Genomic DNA, 21,507 nt, shown 5'->3' with positions numbered 1-21,507 from the left:
CATTTCACATTCATCTGTTTTGACCACTTTACAGATTTTTTTTTTTAAATTTCTATTATGGACCTTTAATTTTCAAAATTCTACACCTCTAGCCAAAAAGGAAAAAAAAAATCAAGTTTGCAGTATGCTACAATAGATTTGCTGTCCTTTTCAAGATAGCTGATTCATAAAGGAATTCTGGGTCACAAAATACAACATGACAATCCACTCAGGCTCAGCTGGCTCTCTGGCTGCTCCTCAGACACAGGGAGTGTACTCCTGCCTGGGGCTTTCACACACACTCTTCTTGCCTCTGCTTTGCCCCCAGAGAACCCTGCCAGCTCGGTCTCTGCTCAAATGTCAGCCTTACCACCATGGCTCTCCTTGCTGATCCCATCAAAAAATGTGATCTCACGGCACCCATCCACCTGACTTGAGCCCCTCCACTCTGTCTCGGTTTTCACTTTCCTGTCTCCCTGGTAGAATGGGAACCCCAACAGAATGGGGACCTGATCTTTCGTCACTAGGTGTCCCTCATGGTGACACTATAGGCTCTTGAGACAATGGGTTCAACAAACAAATACATACATGTTGAAATAATTGGGAACAGGAACCCTCCACACACCAGCCACATGCTCTGATTTTCAGGGATGCTGCCTGTTCCAACTCTATTACCCACCCTCAGGATCCCTCCAAGGCCAGAGCACCACAGTGCCAGCATATGAATTGTGCTGGATGACCACCCCTAGGGGACCTCCCCAGAAACTTTTCTAAGCCACAGTAACAACGGCCATTATGCTCCCCACATTTAGTCACCCCCTCGGAGAAAATCCCAATGAAGTGTTACAGAATCCATGTAGTGTGGGGGTGACACTTCACAGTAGAAAGACTACTGAACAGGACGTTAGGAAACTCTGCCTCCTGTTCTGGGGTTCCCATTTGTCGATTATGTAACCTGAGTCACTTTATTTTTCTTGGGGTCAATTTCCTTTGGGCAGAAAGACAGACAATTGTTGTGAAGCGTGGACACAACCAAAGAGGAAATGTTTTGTGAGTCATAAGCAGCGATGTGGAATTCAGGCATGGCGGCAGGGTGGGGGGTGGGGGGGCGGTGGCAGCAAAGCCTTCCAGACCTGGGGTTCTGGAGTCTTCTAGAATAAATCCAGGCTCCACGACTAATTTGTTGTGTGAAATCACACAAGTTCCTTAACTTGTCTGACTGTCATTGTTCTCATTTGTAATGTAACCTGCCAACAGAGCGGCTGAAAGACACAGACTAGGGTGCTTGCCACTGCTCACTGCTGCTTTGGGTCTTGCTGGTAACATGGTTCCTGTGGTGGTTTGAGGGAGACACGTCCCCCATAGGCTTCGTCCCCAGTGGGTGGCACTGTTTGGGGAGGCTTCGGTGACACAGCCTTGCTGGAAGAAGTGCGTCACTGGGGGCGGGATTTAAGGTTTGAAAGCATCATCAGTTCCAGTTTGCTCTCCCACTTCATGCCTGTGGTTGAGATATGAGCTCGGCTTCTTGTTCCAGCTACCATGCCTGCCCCTGGCTGCCATGCTCCCCCACCGGGATGGACTCTCATCCCTCTGGAGCCATGAGACACAATAACCCCCTCCTTCTCTAAGCTGTCTTGGTCAAGGTGCTCTACCACATCAACAGTAAACTAAACTAACGCAGTCACTGGTAAGGCCACTGGGTGGCATCTCCTAAATGGTGCGGCTCAGCTCGAGTAGGACGAATTGGGGGCTTAGTGCTGTGTCCATAGAGAAGTGCTCTGGGTCCTTGATCCTTACGCTTCCAGCTGTGGACAACCCCTATTGGAACCTCTGGGTGTGGCTGGGAGGAAACATCTCTGATGATTCACACATGCTAAATGTTCCAACAGAAAATCAGTTTCACCCCAGAGATGGGAAAACCGAGGGGGTGGAAACCTGAGGTTTTACAGAGCAGGTCGGAGGTGACAGGCTGGGATAGAGCTCAGGCCCAGATGGAGACATCTGTGTGCTAGAGATTCCAACCAAGGATTGTCAGGTAGAATGATAGCCAGGTCAACCCCATTCCAAAGACCTCCTTGTGTACAAGTGTATTAGTATTACTGCTACTGTGCCTGGCTTTAAATCCTGGCCCTGACATGGCCTAGCTGTATGGCCTCAGTTTCCTTGTCCTGTGAAATGGTTATAATAGGATCCATCTAAGAGTTGCCAAGGAGCTTAAATTTGCAACTCCCATGCCACACATAGAGTGGGTATTATTATATTTATTTTATGCAAAATTAAAATACATGTACTTAGCTTCAAAAATAAGAAAATGGGACTGGAGAGATGGCCCAGCAGTTAAAAGCACTTTCTGCTCTTCCAGAAGACCCAGGTCCATTTCTCAGCACCCATCTTTGGGGGACTCATAACTGTCTGTATCTCTAGCTCCAGGCTCTTTGATACCCTCTTCTGGTTTCCACAATTGCCCCCACACACTTGGTTTACACACACACACACACACACACACACACACACACACACACACCACACACAATTTTTTTAAAGTCAGGCTGGATATGATGACACATGCCTTTAATCCCAGCACTCAGGAGGTAGAGACAGAAGGATATCTTTTAATCTGAGTCCAGACTTATTTACATAGAGAGTTCCAGGACAGATAAGACTACATAGAAGACCCTCTCTAAAAACAAAAAAAAAAAAAAAAGAAAAATTAAAATAATAAATCTTTTTTTAAATGAAGAAAATAACACAAGTTGGGGCATTTTATGCAATGTGAAGATGCACAGGACACAGCTGAGGTGGCTGGGTGTCTGTCTGAACATGACTGAGAAGGCTGGATGTCTGCTGCTCTCTCAGCTGGCCTCACCAGGCTTTTTTTCTTAGAACAAATGGATTTCTCCAAGCATTCCCCTTCCATCCCCCCAAAACCAAACAGCCCCTAGAAATGTTAATACTATTTCATCTTACTGTCAACTGGTGAGAAGCTGCCCGTTGCATCCCTTGGCTTTCTGGAGTGGGAGACTGCCTGGAAGGAGACCCAGAACCTCTCCCCAAGGAGGACAATAGTCCACTGACTCTCACAGTTCTCAGTCCTTTCTCCCTGGCATATGACAACTCTTGGAGGCAAAGCTAGTGCTTGGTACTATTATTGCCACATGGATGTAACTCTTAGAATATAATGCCAGAAAACTGAAATACAGATAAATAAATACAGATAAATAAATAAATAAGCTTAAATCTACTCCACATTGCCATTTTCAAAACAGTTCGTTACTGATGAAGATTCTCTCCTTTAATGAGTATTAGTCACACATGACTCATATCTCCCCATCTCAACACATCCAACTGAAGCGGCAACCGTCACTCCAAGTTTGCTACTGGCCTGTTTACCCGGCAGTCTGTCATTCACACACTGATGTCCATGAGTCAGTTTGGGAACCAGTCATGGAAAAGGGGGAGGGGAGCCTCAAGGTTTATGTCCTGACTCGGCTAACACGTGGACCTCCTCTGTCCTGAACTGCCCAAAGTAACATTAGAGATGTTTGACTTCTTTTGTAACCGATCTTTGCCAAGTACCCATACAATATAAATTATCATTCACTTACAGTTTTATTTACAGTGACTCTCACTTTCCCTTAAAAGTTTACTTTAAAAGCAAGCTTCAGTCCTCCTTAGAGCATAGTTGGGAACCAATTCATTATCCTGAGGCTTAAAAAAGGGAAGAAATGAAGCATCAATTCTGTCTTTTCTGTCTGAACCAGATCACCAGGGAACAAGTGAGGGGAAGCCGCTCTTTGTAAAAGCATTGCAGCTAGCGAATGCAGAACAGACCTTCCCTTCTGATGATTTCCAATGAGCGGGTGGACTTGGTGCTGAGCATCAGTCAGGCCAGCATCACCACGACCCTTGAGCATTATCTGCCTTTGGTGACAGACTGCATCCAGAACCTGGGGTCACCCACAGTCTTACAAAGGGATAGAAGCTGAGTCTGACCGAGCCTCTGGACTCAGCTACCAATTTGCAGAAAACACAAGGGAGACAGAAGCATGCAGAGGTGATGTGAGGCTTCACTAAGCAAATCCAAGACCGAAAACAGTACAGACCAAACAGCCCAGAATTGGGGGCTCACTAGATCAGCAGCAAAAGGTATACCAAATTAGATGCAGAACACGAGAACATCCATCCCATTTCACCTAGAGGGTGAGATTTAAAGCCAGTGTGTAGGTTGAAAGCTGGTGGCAGGGGGACTGGGGGGGGGTGATCCAAAAGAATCCTACAGAATCCCTGGAAGCATCTTCAAGTCTCAAGGCCATTGGCTTTTCACAGAACCACATCTGCAGGAATAAACTCTTAATTTGCACTTGTGCTCTGGCCTCTTCTCCTGGGAAAGGGAGGCCAACATCTAACAGGCCCAGGGAAGGTCAGAACCCACTGAAGTGACATCTTGCTCCTGCAGGAGCAGCAGCAGGGAATGCATGAATGTTCCCAACTCATCCTGGCAGCCATGTTCTGAGCTCACCAGCCATTTTGCACAACCCCGTGCCCAGCCTCAGAGGCCTTCTTAGGGCTGTGCTCTCAGGAAATCCTTCCCTGTAAAGGCCCCTAGCAAAGGCCTCAGACAACCTGCAGAGATGTATGCATGCTCCTCCAAAGAACGGGGAGGACTGACTGTAACTATCTAGAAGTATACATTATAAACCTTGCTGAGTCCTTGTCCCCAAGTCACCCCTTAATGTTAGAAAAGGCTTGACTTGTCTGGTTATAAAACTATTTGTCTGGGGGACAGCATTCAGTGGCAACCTTTGGAATTGTCAGCTGACTTCTGTGGGGCCAGCATCCTTCAGCTCCCAGCAGGAAAACTGCTCAGGCACCACCAAAGGCCCAGTATCTCCTTGGGATGGCTACTGTAAAGATATCACTACTGGCCAAAGTGACTTCCCAGAGCAAGGGACCAGTTACCATGGTCTGAAAGCAGGAATGGAGCTGAGTCAGGAATGGTGGCTTCCCAGGCAAGGCCAGCACCCGCTTCTCCACCATTGTGCACTCCACATCGTCATCCTGGATCACTACGTCTTTCTTCAGGATCTTCACAGCATAGAGCTCATCTGTACCCTTCCGCTCTGAGAGCATGACCTGGGGGAAGACAGCAAGTGTATCAGCACCATTAGAAGAGGCCCGAGGGACACCTGTGGGTACCCAGAATCCTTGCAAACCCATCCCAGCTTTGGACAGACATGTTGTGTTAACCCAGAGACAATAAATAACACTTTGTAGCCACTTCACACTTTGAATGTCTAAGTCCTATCAACAGAAGATGATTCTAGGAAAGATGAGTGTGTATTGAACCCTTTGGGACATCCATCAATAACAATGCCAGTCAACATGGCTAGAATGATAATCACCCCTTAGAAGCAAGTTTCACTGTCTGTTTTATTCACTGGTGTAACTCTAAATCTTCAAAAGTACCAGACATGTATTAGATAATCAGTAAATACTAAAAATACAAAAATCAATTGAGGTGATATGCCATGCTTTGTTGATACTTATGGGAGGCCTGTCCCTTTCTAAACAGAAACAGAGGAGGAATAGATTGGGAGGGGGAGGTAGGAGAAGGAAATGGGAGTAGAGGAGGGAGGGGAAACTGCGGTTGGGATGATGGATGGATGGATGGATGGATGGATGGATGGATGGATGGATGGACAGACAGATAAACCTGGGTTTGAGACACCTACTCCTTTATTCCTTCAGTGTGGCCTGTTCTGTAAGAGCCTGCTGGGCATGCAGCAAGAATCAAGCAGGCACATTCCTTGACCCTGAACTCAGGGAGGAAAAGAGACCAGACAACTAATTATAGGAATAGTCAATTCAGTTTTAACAGCCTTGCCTGCTGTCCTGAGGCTTCTTCCTCCAAGCTGTGGTCATAAGCAGGGTCAGCAAAGCAGGTGGCTTATGGACACAATGCTATTTTATTATGTTATTATTATCCTCAGTCTTGACTGAGTCAGAGGGACGATGGCTGGTGCATGCTATCCACAGGGAGACTCTCGGGAAGCAAAGGCTTGGACCACATTCAAAGGAGACCTACTCTGCCTGGGAAGGCCTCCCCGAGGAAGAAGTGATCTGATTGGCATATTTGCTAAATGTACTGTGTTATCTGTTTTGTAAACAACATTCATCAGCACCATATTTTTGAGTACTTATCAATGTATCAAGCATTTATTTGTTCTCACGTGTTATTTCTCATTTGCTTCGCATACGATTCTTGGAAGCAGACACTGCCATGAACCTTATAAGAAACTGGGGCATAGAAGGCTAAGAGCCTGCAGAGTACCACTCAGAGCAAGGATGTGATTTGAACTTAGGTTTACACGGCCAGAGCTCCTGTCTTCATTCTTTTATTATTACGTGTATCGTGTGCAGGTGCTCATATGCCATGGCACACGTGTGAGGTTGGACAATGACTCTCAGGAGTTGATTTTCCTTCTTCCTGGGGTCAAGGCATCAAGCTCACTTTATCAGGTTTGCACAGTGAATGATTTACCCATGGAGCTGTCTCCCTGACCCCAGGTTCCTATCTTTAAATGCTTCACTTGAGCCTCAGAAGAAGCCTCAAAGAAGTTAGGAGATTAAGACTAAATCTCCTGACACAGGTGAACCTCTTGTTCAACAGAGACTTGAGGCTAGATGGACTAGGGATGGACACCCAGGAGCTCACAGGTATGTCAGCATGCCCGCTCAGCCCCTGTCCTAACAGAAAAAGGTCCAACCAAACTCAGCTACGGAAGCTTCCACAGTCCTGCATCCACACACTAAAACTCTCAGGCAGAGCTCAACGGCTTTCCTGAGCTAACCCAGCCTCTTGCTTCTCCTGCCTTCTCTCACCTACCAGTCAGTGGTGCCCGTGGGCACTGCAGATGTGGGGCCATGTACAATGCTTTCGGAAGAAGACTTCTGGGAGACAGTCTACTACAGCAGGCCTGTTCTCGGCGGATGTTACCTTTGTGACACTGTCTGAGCCCTCAAAAGAGCTCCTGGCTCAGGTGGCAATCCAGTTACAGGGTCAGGATGTGACTTCAGTGTACGTCCTTCTCCCCCCCCCCCCAAACACCCCCCCCAAGCCCTTGCCAAGGCAGGGAGGAGGACCGAAGAAAACTCATGTCCCAAAGCAGAGAATCAGAAGAAGGTGGGGTTTTCTGCTCTCTGGTTGCAGAGAAAGCAGGGATAGAAGAGTATGGAAGAGTACAGGGAGCAGTGAGGTGATCTGGATTGGATGAAAGTGAGGAGAAGGACTAGAGACGGGAGGAGAGCCTGCACCTGAGAGGCTAAAATGTCCTGGCACACCCAGACCTTCACTCACAGACTCCAGGACCCTCCTGTCTGTCCTTAGTGGAGGAGCAGGAAGTGACAGCATCCAGGACCATGGGATGATGATACAATGGAGCCACCTCGCCTGCCCTAACGTGCCTTTTCCACATTCTTCTTAATACTGGCATTTGCTAACTCACTGCCTGCCATACCCCAGGCATTTCGGTGATGCTTACATAGGAAACAAAGACAGCAAAAGTCAAAATGCAAATAATTAGCTCGAGCTAGCAATGGCCACAGCCACATCCCTCCCCCGCCCCCCCCCCACCGTGTTCCTGAAGTGAAAATAAATCTCTTATTAATTGCATCGAGCAGTTCCTGGAGCTTCCAGAAACTTTAATACCAGCACAGAGGGCGTGGGTTGTTTGCCCAGCTGTCCCTGCATCTCCAGGGTGAGGATTCCACACAGACTGAAAGGATGTGTTGAAGTAACGTTCTTATCAAATTCCAAGCCACATCTGTTCCCCAAGAATCTTCAGGGAGAGATGTGATAAATAGCAGAACTCCAGCGACAGTAAATAACATAGAGAAAAGCAGCCAAAGGACTCCCTGGTGGGAAGTTTGTGGTGGTGAACTTTGCTGCCAGATCCCCATGGTGAGGTGTGCTCAGCATCTTGGCCTCTGCCCACAGAGTGGGTAATGCTCTGCAATGGTGAATGTGTGAATTTGAGAGTTAGAATGCCTGATATATATTCAAGGCTGGCCACAAAGTAGCTGTGCAACATTGGGAAATCCACTTAGCTTTTCTGAGCCTCAGTTTCCTAACCTGTCAAATGGGCATGCCAAGAAAACCTCAGTTGGTGGTCTCAGGAACCATATGGGTCAAGTGTAACTTGACTCAGCACTGTTTGGCAAACGATGAACACTTAACACCCAGCACTGGACTGTCTCCTAGGGTGGGCACAGCAAAGAACAAAAAAACAAGAAACAAACAGAACTTCAGAGTTCTGGAAACCAGCAGTCCAAACTGCAGACGTTGGCAGGGTCAGCTGCTGGGGAAGGCTAAGGAAGAATTCGCCCAGCTTCTGGTGGCGGCCAGCAAGCCTTGGCACTCCTTGGCTTATAGACACATGGATGGCTCTCATTTCCACCCTTTCTCCACACCGTGTCCCTCCCTGTTGTCCCATGTCTGTGTCCAGATGTTTTTAGAGGACACATTACATTAGGACCCACTCTGATTCGGAGCAACCTCATCTTAACTCAGAGACATCCGTGTGTCTGAGGAAGGTCGTCTTCACACATCCCAGGGTTAGAATTGGAGGCTGCGTGTTTTAGGAGCTTGAGAGAGAGGACAGTGGGTGGAGCTTTAAGTCTGTCATCTTTCCTGAGAAAAGCCTGAGGGATGGTTAGTCCTTGAACCAAGTTCCCATGATTGCTTCTGGCTAGCTCTGCTCCCACTCTTCTTACTCCACATACACATGACACTCCACACACACACATGACACTCCACACACACACACACACACACACACACACACACACACACACACACACACACGACACTACACATACACACATGACATTCCACACAACAAAGGATGCTTGAAGACTCAAGCCAGCTCACATCACTCACTTTCTTGAGAACTTCCTACGTCTTTCTGTGGCACAGAGAATGCAGGAGCCCTCTCCTCAGGCATTCAAGCACCTGCTCTCTGACCTCCTGATGGCTGCTCACACTCCACTGTGGCCCTGGCAGGGTCCTAACTGCCTACCTTGCCTAAGCATACAGTGCTCATGTTATGGACACCACTTCATCTCACTTCACGGACTTATCTTTTGTGTGTCTATGTGGGCACATGCATACACGTAGCATGTGTACATGTGTATGTGCAGGTGCATTCACCCATGAGTATACTCTGGAGGCCAGAGGCTACTTCAGGTATCTTCCCATATCTGGTCATCACCTTTTTTTTTTTTTTTTCCCGAGACAGGGCCCTTCACTGAACACAGAGCTCACAGTTTTTGCTAGATTTACTGGTAGCTAAGCTCTGGAGACCCAAGCCCTGGGGATCTGCCTGTGTCCACCCACCTTGACCTCCAGTGTTGAGGTTACACATGCGTGCTGCTATGCTTGGCTTTTATGTGGGTTCCAGGGATCAGAACTCAGGCCCTCACGCTTGTGCAGCAGGCACTTTGCCCACAGAGGTGTCTCCCCACCCCCACCCCCACGGACTTTCCACAGTGGGCACTGTACTCATCATCTGACTTAGCTATTCTCTTTGTGGGGTCAGCTACGTTGCCATCACTTGTATTTCTAACATGCAGCTCACGGTCAACAATGAACCAGCATTTGCTCACTGAGTTAACAGATCTGAGCGAGGAAAAGCAGCCACAACTCCCTAGATCTAGGTCGCCATATCTGGTTGCTCAGAGCTTCAAGTGCTTAGAAGTTGGCACTGCTTAATGTTTGTATATGACTCCAGTCAACCCACATTTCCCAAAGAACTTGAGAGAGTATTCACGATCATATAACATAAATGAGTGAATTGTGTGGCCCATAGACTGTACCTCAACACAGATGGTTAAGATGATTATACATTATACAGCCGTACTTAAGGCTGTGTATTTGTGTATGAGTGTGTATATATAGTAGAGGTATTTAATGCATTATTTTATCTTCCCACTCTCCTCTCCCCTCTTTACCTCCTTCTCATCTTTCCTTTTTCTCTCTTTCCTAACACAACCAGCAACACACAAAATGTACGAACATTGATATTTTCTATAGGGAAAGCGGCTTTGTTTTCAGGCAGAAAAGCATGTTCTTCCTGGAACTGAAGACAATTCCTTTCTTGCACAGACCTTTGCAAAGCTGCAGTGGACAGTATTCTTACTATCACCCCTATGATGGACCAGAAGAGGAAGAGGAGAGAACAACACAGGAAGTGGCATCAGAATCTGAGAGCTAGCTGTGCTGGCTGTTTGGGTCAGCTTGACACAAGCTAGAGTTATCTGAGAGAAGGGAACCTCAACTGAAAAAATTCCCTCCATAGGAGCGACCTGCAGTCAAGCCTGTAGGACATTGTCTTCATTAGCGATTGATGGTGGCGGACACCCCTATTGTGAGCAGAGGCACCCCTGGACTGGTAGTCTTGACTGCTATAAGAAAGCAGGCTGAGCAAGCTGTGGCGAACAAGCCAGTAAGCAGCACCCCTCCATGGTCAGGGCATCAGTTCCTGCCTCCGGGTTTCTGCTTTGAGTTCCCCTCCTGGCTTCCCTCAGTGATGGAGTGTGACCTGAGAATTGTAAGCTAAAATAAACCCTTTCCTGCCCAAGCTGCTTTCGGTCATGGTGTTTTATCACAGTTATAGAAACTCTTAACGAAGACACTAGCCTAACGAGTAGAGATGGAGGAGGATTTCAATCTGATGACTTCAATCGGCACAAATGCATCGAAAATAGAGAAAAGGATGTTGGGACTCAGGGTCCCCAAACTCTAACTCGATCACAAAGGGTGCCAATAAGGTGTCTGAGCAGAAGTCTGGTGAGACAGGCGTGAGTATGGGAGTAATTAAGTCAAAGCTCCTGTGCCCACAGTGTAGACACCAAGGGGAAATTGAGGTCTGTGCCCCACATCCCCTATGCCAAGTCCACTAAGGAACAGACTTGTTGGCAAGGTGGGGATCAAAAATAGGGAATTTCCTGATGGTCTTATTGTTCTCTGGAACTCTCTTCAGTTCAGTTCCCATCTGGCCCCTCTGAAGACTTGCAGGGGTGCATGGTCTTGTCTGAGCTTTAAGTCAATTGCTGCCTCCACCTTCTCTCATACACTCTTTAGGCTTTGCCCCACCTACTTACAAGAGATACTAAGTCTCCACACTGCACATCAGAATTCCCTGCAGGACTTTTAGGAGCTGATGATGGTTGGGCCACATTCAAGGCCAATTAAATCAGAATCTTCTAAATATTTGGGTGTTTCCTGTGTCAGGCCTGTCGGAGGGGGGGGGGGATGACAGGGAGGTGAGCTGGCTGTAGTCCATCAGGATGTATGATAAAGGTCAGAATCTTCAATGTGGGCCAAACACTGTCTAGTTTCTCTCCCAAGAGCACCCAGCCACTCAGGGGCAGAATTTTGGGAAAAATCTGGGTGCATCCTGGTTCCAGGATGAAGGCTAACTTCAGCATCCGTGCCTTTACAACATGGTAGACATCTTAACAATCTCTATGACAAATAATGGAACGACAGCAGGTGGAGTATGATGATCCAGAAGCTTCTATTTAACAAGAGCTGTAAAATCACGTAGGCACAAATTCAAGCTCCTGAGTTATACATTCAAATTCTGGCCTTTCTATGTGCTGTTCTCTGTATTGTTGGGAAAGTTAGTTCAACTTCTTTGTCTCTGTTTCCTCATCTAATAAAGAGGCATAATGGTAGATTCTCCCTGGCAAGGTCACCATGAGTCCAAACAGCATAACACATGTAAAGAACTGTATTTTACACTAAGCAAGCCATGGTTATTAAAACAAAGACACACTTATGGAGAACAAGAAGAGGGTTCAAATTCCTTCCTGGGTATAATGGCCTCTTTTCCACATCTTTCATCTATGTGAGAAAGGCAGAACATGACTTGAAAAATCAGACTACTACAGCTGTAAAATATGCCTGGGAGGTCAGGTGCAAAGCCCAGAATGAAAGGCATAGCCATGTAGAGGCAGCTGGACACAAGTCCTCTAGGGGACCCTCAAAAGATACTCTCTAGGAATCTGCATGCTTGGTCAGTAGCCTACAGAGCTGTAGATGTAACCAACCATCTTATTAAATAAGAAACACAGAACCAATGTAAAAGAGAAAGCCAAGAGGTCAGAGCTCAGAGCTAAAATCTCACCCTTCCTCCTGCAGTGGTCTTAGCTTCCGGAAAGGAAGAGCTATTTCCCTGTGTGTAAGTCGTTTCATAGTCATTCTGCCTTCTCATTGGTTGTAAACCCAAACACATGACTGCCTCGTCACTGTCTGTATGTACAGCCCCCCAGGTATTAAAGGCATATGTTTCCAATGCTGGCTGTATCCCTGAACACACAGAGATCTATGGGATTAAAGGTGTGCGCCACCGCCACACTCTGTCTATGGCTCTAATAGCTCTGACCCCCGAGCAACTTTATTTATTAACATACAATCAAAATCACATTTCAGTACAATTAGAATACCACCACACAGAGCCTTCCTGTGGAATTGGCAGATCATCTACCAATGTCTAAAATTCTAATGGAGAGCAAGGAACTATATCCCTCAATGTCCAGGCCTCTCAGATGCATGCTGTCTACTATGTAGACTTGTCAAAGTCCTCTTTCAGCCTGGATCTTAGAACTAATGGCAGAGAAAGGGACTTAAATAACCATGTCCTTTGTGATGGTCACCTTTGTCAATGTTACCTAAACTAGAATCACCTGGGAAGAGTCTCAGTGAAGGATTGTCTACATTGAGTTGGCCCATGAGCATATATGGGGGATGTTGTCTTAATTGAGTTAAGTGATATATTAAGACACAGTCCAGCATGGGCAGCACCATTCCCTAGGCAGGAGTACCTGAACTGTCGAAGAATAGGGAAATACAGCTGAGCACAAGCAAGCAAGCAAGCACATACACCTGCATGGCTTCTCTTTCATCTAGACTGTGGATGTCATGTGAACAACTATCTCAAGCTTCTGCTGCTGACTTCCCTGAAGTGATGAACTGTAACCTGGAATTGGGAGTTAAAATCAACCTGTTCTCCCCCAAACTGCAACAGAAATGAAACTAGAAACTATATTCTTTATAGCCAAAGACCTAGAGTAGGAGGGAAACCTATGCCAGCCAGGAGCTCTTTCAACATGTTAAGATGTGGGGGTAAGACACAGACAGTCAGTTACCCAGGATTCAGAGAGCCATGATGGAGACTCAGTGATGCACAGTTTGTGACGAGCATCACAGATAGTAAGAGCTCAGGGTGCTGCTGACTTCATCAGGCTGATGAGTTCTTTACGGGTGAGGCCATCTCATTTTCAGCTTCCCTCAGCATGAAGATGTCTCACATGTTCTACCTTATCTTCAGGTTTCTGAGTTCTGATCCACCAATGCCTATTCCTTTGGTTTGAGTCTTGGATAGTGTTTTCTAAGTGTATGTGCATACATATACACATGTTCAAACTATATATGATATGGTGGCCACACCAGTTAAATATGAAGTTACGTGGCTCAGGGACATCAGTGTACTTGCCTCTGGCAGCAAAGAGGAAGTTAGCAGTCTAGACATGATTCAGGGCCTTTAACAGCTTGTTTAGAGCAGGCAGCCAAACAGACTTTGCACACTGGAGGCCTGTCTCAGAGAAAAACTGAAAAGTGGTGTAATGGGAAATTGTGTGCACCAGAAGTGGGTGTAGACCTGGGTGGAACGAATCATTTCTTCCATGCGATCTTCAAGTCTGCTCAACAAAAAGATGATAGTCACCATGCACACAGCAAGTTGGGGGACGTAAGTCAGCCATTCCATGATTCTTATGCAAAGACTTCCGCAGGTGAAAAATCTCTTAGCCAGGCATGGTGGTGCACACCTGTAATCGCAGTACTAGTGAGGTTGAAGCAGGAAGACTGCCACGAATTAAGGGTTAGCCTGGGCTATAAAAAGTGAGATGCTGTCTTGAAACAAATAAAATTTCTTTACAAAATAAAAATAAATATAAATCTCTTTAATACAGCCTGGGGATCTGTAACAGAAGCGAGCTGATTTTCGTGTCAGAGGTCAAGGTAGCAGATGTGTCCAGAATTAAAACTTCTTATTTCTTTATTGCTTTTATTGTGTGTGCATGTTCATGTGTGTGCAGATACACATGAACATGTATGTGGGGGCCAGAGAACTACCTTGGATGTTAGTTCTTAGGGATTGTCCTATATTATTTATTGTTAGTTTGTTTGTTTTAAAAGAACACGTGCAATTTTTATTTGGCAGGCCTTGATGTAGACTTCTGTGTGAGAATGGTGTGTGAGGGCTGTGGCGCACTGTGCAGCTCATCTGGAAGTCACACACTGACTGGAGGTCACCACCCTGCCACCTCTGCAGAAATTTCAGCTGCGTGTTCCCTATGAGTTTCTCATTTTTCGAGTTTGCTACTTTGTTTTACTGTACTTTACCTTTAAGACAGGGTCTATCTCTCCAGTCCTGGCTGGCCTCAAATTTGTGACTCTCCTGCCTCAGCCTCCAGAATGCTGGAACTATAGATAAGTTCTCATGATCTAGCTCTAGCTGGCCTAAAACTCAATGTGTAGACCAGGCTGGCCTTGAAATCACAGAGATCTGCTTGTCTCTGCCTCTGGGAGTGCTGGGATTAAAGGTATGTGACATACTGCCCCCCTTTTGTTTTTGAGACAGGGTCTTCTCCTGGTCTAGCTCACCAGAGATCCATCTGCCTCCACCCACCCCGCACCTCTTAGATTACAAGTGTATTCCTCTATGCCCAGAATTTCACCTGGTCCTGGGGATGGAGCTCACATATTTGTGTTTACATGGTATGCACTTTTAATGACTACCATCTTTTCACCCCTAAACCTTTTTAAATGATGCTGCGGTGTTGTGCTTTAGGTTTAGTTAAGTTGAATTTTTACCTTTAGCACAGATAAAGCTGGAGAAATGTGAAGAGAAGTCGAGATGGGAGGTTTTGCTGCCTGATTATCCTTGGCTCCTGCAAACTCTTTAAACAGAGACCACTGCAGGATGAGAGAGACGACCCCCACAAACTGCAGGAAAGAGGTGGAGAAGAAGCAAGGAGACTTGAACCCGAGACTGCTGCCTGTGTTCCTAATGAAGACGCTTGACTGGGTCTAATACGAAATGCTTACCTGGGTTACGGTAAGAAATATGAAGAAATGTTCTCTCTGCCCTCAAGACTACATCACCGCTAATTACTGGCATTATTAGAAATGCATGCATCAGTAATAGTTATTGAAGGCTTTTTTGAGCTAAAAATAAACATTAGTCAACTTGGAAGACCTTACGGTAAGGGAAACAAGCCAGACACAGAAGGACAAATAATGCAGGCTCTTATACAGAATCTTTAAAAATCATCAAATTTCACAGGAGCTGAGAGATGTTCGCTCGCAGCAACAGAGGTAGGGGTGGTATAGGAATAGGGAGATGTTCCAAGCTTCAGTTCCAAGGTAAGTACTAGAGATTTAATGCATGCCACATACAAAGTACTGAATTGTGCACTTGAAATTTGCTAAGAGAAGCCTCAAGTGTTGAGAGAGAGAGAGAGAGAGAGAGAGAACACAGAGATGCCTAATAAATAAATAAACTTTGTGACTTGTCTGGCTTAGTCATTTCTTTGAGTTGTACGTTAAGCTTGACAAAGCTAGAGGGCTAAAATAAAAGCAGATTTAATTTGACTGTTTTTGTAGATTGTTCCTGGGAAAACAAGCCAGTAATTGATGCCTTTTACCAAAAGACAATGAAATGAAGCCCTTAAGGGTCTGTCATTCATTTAAACAATTAGGTGGCACAAAGAAAGCCTGTTTCCCTATAATCTGATCTGCCTTATGAGCACAAGACTGGCTTTGTTGTTGACACTACAGATCACTGCTCCTGGAGCCTGCAGCTTCTCTGGGGCAGGAGTGGATCACACTGACGCAATGGATGCTGCGAGAGCTCACTGGGTGTGACTCTATTCCCTCTGCTGCGCGACTGCCAGTCTCTCACTGCCTGAGCCTCTATTTCTGCATCCCTAAAATGGAGCTAATGCTAGCCCTCCCTCATTAGACCATCATTAGATCACGCCACAAATTAAATGAACAACACCAGAAATACTCACATGTGGTCCCAGTGCCCCAGAGGAGAGGATAGATTTCTGCAGAGGCGTTTCATGTGGTCAGTACACAATGTGCAATACAACACTTGGGGAGACGGATGGGGTGAAGCAGGCCATGCCACCTCTAGTCCTACGCATCATCCTCATTTGCATATCCCAAATAGCTACTCTGGGTGTTAGATGATTCTAGTCGTCTGGTTTCTGCTACTGTGTTTGTTGTAGAAAAGATTATAGATGTGTTGTGCTATTAAAACATGCTGTGAATCTCTGATGTGGTACAAAGAGATGCTTATGAGATGTAGGGAGACAGGAACTGTGGAAACTCCAAACCTGGACCTGAGTCCAATTTTCTGATTTCCTTCCCCTAACACCACTCACCCCCTCTTTGTGGTGTTAAGGACCAAACTCATCACCCTGGACATGCTATGCAACAAGCTTCATACCTAGTCCTTGGTTTTTGTGAGACAGAATCCCACTATGCAGTTCAAATTGGCCTTGGACTTGTGATCTCTTGAGATCTCAGTTTACAGATATGTACCACCATGCCTAGAAAATTAAACCCTGTGCAGTTTCTGTGTTCATGGGCTCCATGGCCCCTCAGTAAGATGACTTGATTTATACAGTGGTATTTTCCCTCAGAGAATCAGGCAACGTTTAAAAGAATATATAGACCCAAAGGAAATTCTTCCTTTGGCTTATGGACCAGAGAAGCTAGTCATCTAAATACTCCTCATAGAGACCTTTCTCATATACACTTTACGAAAGCATGTCCTTGTCATTTTTCTACAGGTGTGGCTGTCCCCTCCTTCTTGGGCACAGCTAATCATATGGATTCCTGAGCTGCATGAGACCATTAGATTCTCCTGGTATTTTAGACTTCTAGAATAGTCTGTTTGGAATTTCAACACTGAAAAAGCTGAAAGGGTGGTACTGATGCATGGCCAGGGAGAGGGACAGTGGTGGGAAGGAGGGTGGCGGGTGAGTGCCCCTGAGGCAGAGGCATACTTGCTGGGCTCTTGTTAAGAACCCATCCTGCCCTGCCTTTGGGCATTTCAAGATATACAGCTGTATACCCCATCTTTCTGGTCCTCAACTCCCTTTCCTCTCCTGACCATCTATTTGCAGCGGTGAAGCATTATAAAGCATAAATTCTTGGTATTTAATTTTTCTCAATGTAATTAATTTTGTGTGTGTGTGGGGGGGGGGACCTTATCTTGTTTTTCAATTCACTGTCTTCTGAGGACTGAAGTGGCAAGTCACTTTGTTGAGCAGAGACCTGGGAAATCGGGGAAAATGATTTCAGAAGATGAGCCTGCAAAATCATAGTACAATCAGAATTGCATATGGAAGCTTGGGGGCTGAGGGGAGAGGCACCATAATTGGGACAGAACTACAGAGACGGCAGGAAGCCAAGATCAGACAGCAAATGCCGAAAGGTTCCCTGGAAGAGGATTAAGGGGACAGGTAGCAGAGACTCTCAGCTCTCTGTGAGCCATATGATAAAGCAATTTAACATATGGTACAGGAAGATAGCGAAGAGGGCGAAGAAAGGGGAGTGCTTTTGTCTGCAGGGTTATATAACCACATCTAATGTATGTGCTGTGTGTGTGTGTGGATACATGCCACTAATGAGATTAAAATTAGGATCGACTCCCACAGCTGGGGCTCAAAGACTTTAGGAGAGAAGGTCTCCATTATTGCTAGGAACTAATGCCCCTTTAATCTCCTCAGGACATTTCCTCCTGTCAGAATTCAGGGCTGCACCTGCTACAAGATGCTTCATCTGGACTATTCTCCTGTGTCCACAGAGCACTCTAGTGGAGCACCTGGCTGTTAGGATGCTGGTGTGGAAACTGGGGCTGGCTTCTCCCTTGGTCATACCTGGCACAGTCCTGAGGGCCCCCATCTCGAGAGCTCATAAAAGCATTTTGAGGTCTCTTAAAGCCACAAGGGGAGAAACTCTGGGGCAAATATTTTAATATGTAATATTAAGGTATTTGTCTCGACATTAATGTACTCACAGGATAGAATTTTTTTAACTCTTTTTCCACAGAAGGAAGCATAATACCCTTATGCCACTGTGTAGATCTGGTAGCCATTTTGGAAATGTTATTTCAAAATAAGGAGTGCTGCAGCTGCAATTCTGGAACCCGGGAAGCTGAGACAGGAGGATTCTAAGTCTGAAGGCAACCTGGAGTATACAGCGAGTTCCAGGGTAGCCTGGACTACATGGAGGGACCTCTCCTGAAGTGGAGGAGGAGGTGGAAAGAGGGAGGGAGGGAGGGGAGGAGGAAGGGAAGAAGGAGAAGGAGAAAAGAAGGGGGGAAGTTTGGGAAGATGTGTGGACCCCAAAGTGGAGAAGAGTACTATTACAAGATGGTAAGAAGCACCTGGAATCATAAAACCAGATCGTAAGTCCTCCGCACCTCTTCCAGGCAGCAAACGGCTCTCCAAGATCACATCTTGAAGAAGTCACCCAGCCCTTTTCACTTATAATTTCTACATAGGTACGATAGAGCTGTCATCAGTTAACTATCTTGCAGGATTGCATTGCTAGTTAATACCACATAATGCATGGAAGTCCATAGCACAGAACCTCCCTGACAATATTTGTTCAGCGAATGCAAGAGACGACAAGGGAGAGTGAACGGAATAGGGGTGGGCGGGGCGGGGCAGTACCATTAGGAAGAACTGAACAAATGGGGGCCAAGACTTCAAAGGAAACAAGAGTGCATGGATGGCCCTGCTGGGGATGCCTCTGGGATCTGGAGGATCTCCCGATGCTGAAGCCTGTGCAGAAAGGCAGAGTGCACAGGAGGGAACGCATGCTCATGGACCAGCAGGTGAGAGGAAGCTTCCCAGTACTCAGGCCTATGGCTTGAAGTAAAAAGAGGTGGGGGGAGTGGGGGGAGCCGGCGCTCAGGGAGGAAGTGAGAAAATAAGTGTCCCGGGAAACTGTCTAGCTTATTCACATACATGGGCACTGTAGGCACTGAGATAAGCTGGAATGTGTGGATTCAGCGTCAAGCCATTATGAGCCCCAAATCAAGGTTGGAGGTGTAGCACAGTAGTGGGATACTTGCCTACCATGTTCAAGGCCCTGGCTTTGATCCTGTGCTAGTCAGTGTTCTATTGCTGTGGAGAGACACCATGACCATGGCAATGTTTGTAAAGGAAACCATTTAACTGGAGCTGGCTTATAATTCAGAGGTTTAGTCCACTGTCATCATGGCACTAAGCATGGTGGCATGCAGGCAGACATGGTGCTGGAGAAGCAGCTGAGAGTTCTACACCTGGATGCACAGGCAGCAGGAAGAGAGAGTGACACTGGGCCTGACTTGGGCTTCTAAAATCCCCAAACTCACCCCCAGTGACACACTTCTTCCAACAAGGCCACACCTACTCCAACAAGGCCACGCCTCCAATAGTGGCACTCCCTATGAGCCTTTGGGGGGCATTTTTATTCAAACCGCAGCATGTCCTAAGCACCATAAAAGCCATAAATTATGCATTTCCAAATCAAATCTGACCTGTTAAATGACATTTACAAACTTGTGACTTCACCAAGTTACTCCGGCCTTCTGTTATCTTGGTCTCGTCATCTTTAAAAGGGGGAATGATCATAGCTGCATCGTAGGAAAATTGGTATCTAATCCATACAGAACGTTTATAAGGCCCTGACACACTGTAAGAACTCCAAGTGATGAGAACCCCACCATTGTCACCATTACTGTCACCACCAATAGAGTGTAAGTCCAGAAGGACAGAAGCTTCTGTCTGTCTTGTTCACAGACATTGCTGCTATACTGAAAAGGAATCTGGTATACAGTAAGTACTCGGTAAGTACCTCTGGGTGACTGAATTATTAATGATGGATGTCAGTGGGCACTTATAAAAACAAAGAATTATCTCCCTGGTGCTGACCATCTGCTCTCAAAAGTACGACCTCTGCGCCAAGTGTGGTGGCGCACACCTTCAATCCCAGCACTCAGGAAGCAGAAGCAGGCAGATCTCTGTGAGTTCAAGACCAGCCTTCTAGACATAATGAGTTCTGGGACAGCCAGGGTTATGTGTAGAGACCCTGTCTCAAACAAACAAACAAACAAACAAACAGCATGACCTCTAAATCTGGGTGGTAGATCTGCAGAGTAACAGGACAACCTGAGACAGGTGTTTCCAGAAGCTGATAACTGGAGGATCCACTTTGTAAAGGATGAAGATGGAGTGGCTGGTGAAGCTGCTCGAAGGAGCAGCTTGACTGTCTATATCCACTCAGTGCACACAACAGTGATGGAGGATCCAGATCCTAGAAAGGATGCTCAAAGAACGGAGGGATCCTGAATCATGAACCTCCTCTAAAGGAGAGGATCTGAAGTGGAGGGGAGATTGGGACTTTCCACAGTTTATAGAGAAAGACTTCACGTTCTTTAAAATAGAGTGGCCACTGAGGTGCTTGTGAGCATAAGATTTGAAGACAGCTTTCATCAGTTTCATCACTGGTACTAATGTTAATCCCACCATATGAGTAGAAAACCATTACCACAATTTTTGAGCCAGATTGAAGCAAGATTTAATTACATACTGGCGAGGGTGATGGACTCTGGCCAGGTCCATTTAGGGTTCCCAGAAAATGGCAACAAGTCACATTGACAAGCGATGTATGTCACTTCCAGAACAAAGCCCATTAAGAATTGCAGAGGCTCACAAAGGCAAACCCATAAGGCTACATATTTCTCACCAGAGCCAATTAGGGGCAAACATACATCCTGACATATTCCCTGCCGGAATACTTCCCGCCTATATGTGATCAAGCACATCCAGTGCAGTAGGGTCAAACTTGATTAGGGCAGTGAAAATATGCGGTTTGTTATCCTTCATAAACAACAGCCTCCAGCATTTCAGGACATATCTGTCCTTGGGCAAGGGGCTTACAGATTAGAGGCATTTTTGTTTTATGGATCTTGGGCATTGTCATCAAAACTTAAAACAACTTCAGCTCTCGCACTAGCTTCAGTACCTTTCGCTAATAGGCTCTCCTGGAACACATTAATATAAATACACAACTGGCGTACCAAATCTGTGATTGCACCTATGTGTGTGCTGCTGTGGTGTGAATGTTGAGCTGGAGAAGTCAGCACCTTGGCAGCTAAATTCTGGATATAGAAGGGCAACTTTCTGGACTCTCGGGAACTTCAGGTCCACTTCTTAGACCTGTGGGGACATCCAGACACTCGGCCTCGGGAATACTGTTCCAGGAAAGTCAAGCCATAGAGGAAGGGGTTCATGTTTTCTACCTTAGATGCACACCCAGCCACAGAACAAGATAGGGTTGTTTTTATCAACCACGGCTGTGGTACCTGGGTGCCCAGTTTCTAAGCTCTCGCTGTTTAT

The 21,507-nt window shown here is 46.2% G+C and overlaps 1 protein-coding gene across 2 annotated transcripts in view; it reads right to left on the bottom strand.

Moving 5' to 3' along the window:
* The window catches only part of Prkcb (protein kinase C beta), a 336,312-nt gene that overhangs the window by 60,266 nt on the left and 254,539 nt on the right, over window positions 1-21,507 (bottom strand). For both annotated transcript variants that reach the window (XM_006980349.4, XM_006980350.4), the window contains exon 10: window positions 4,939-5,112. In XM_006980349.4, the coding sequence (XP_006980411.1) occupies window positions 4,939-5,112 (174 nt within the window). The remainder of the gene's footprint in view (window positions 1-4,938; window positions 5,113-21,507) is intronic.

This window comes from Peromyscus maniculatus, chromosome 1 (assembly GCF_049852395.1).
Source record: "Peromyscus maniculatus bairdii isolate BWxNUB_F1_BW_parent chromosome 1, HU_Pman_BW_mat_3.1, whole genome shotgun sequence".
Lineage (NCBI taxonomy): Eukaryota > Metazoa > Chordata > Mammalia > Rodentia > Cricetidae > Peromyscus > Peromyscus maniculatus.
This window is presented reverse-complemented; position numbering and strand designations above follow the sequence as displayed.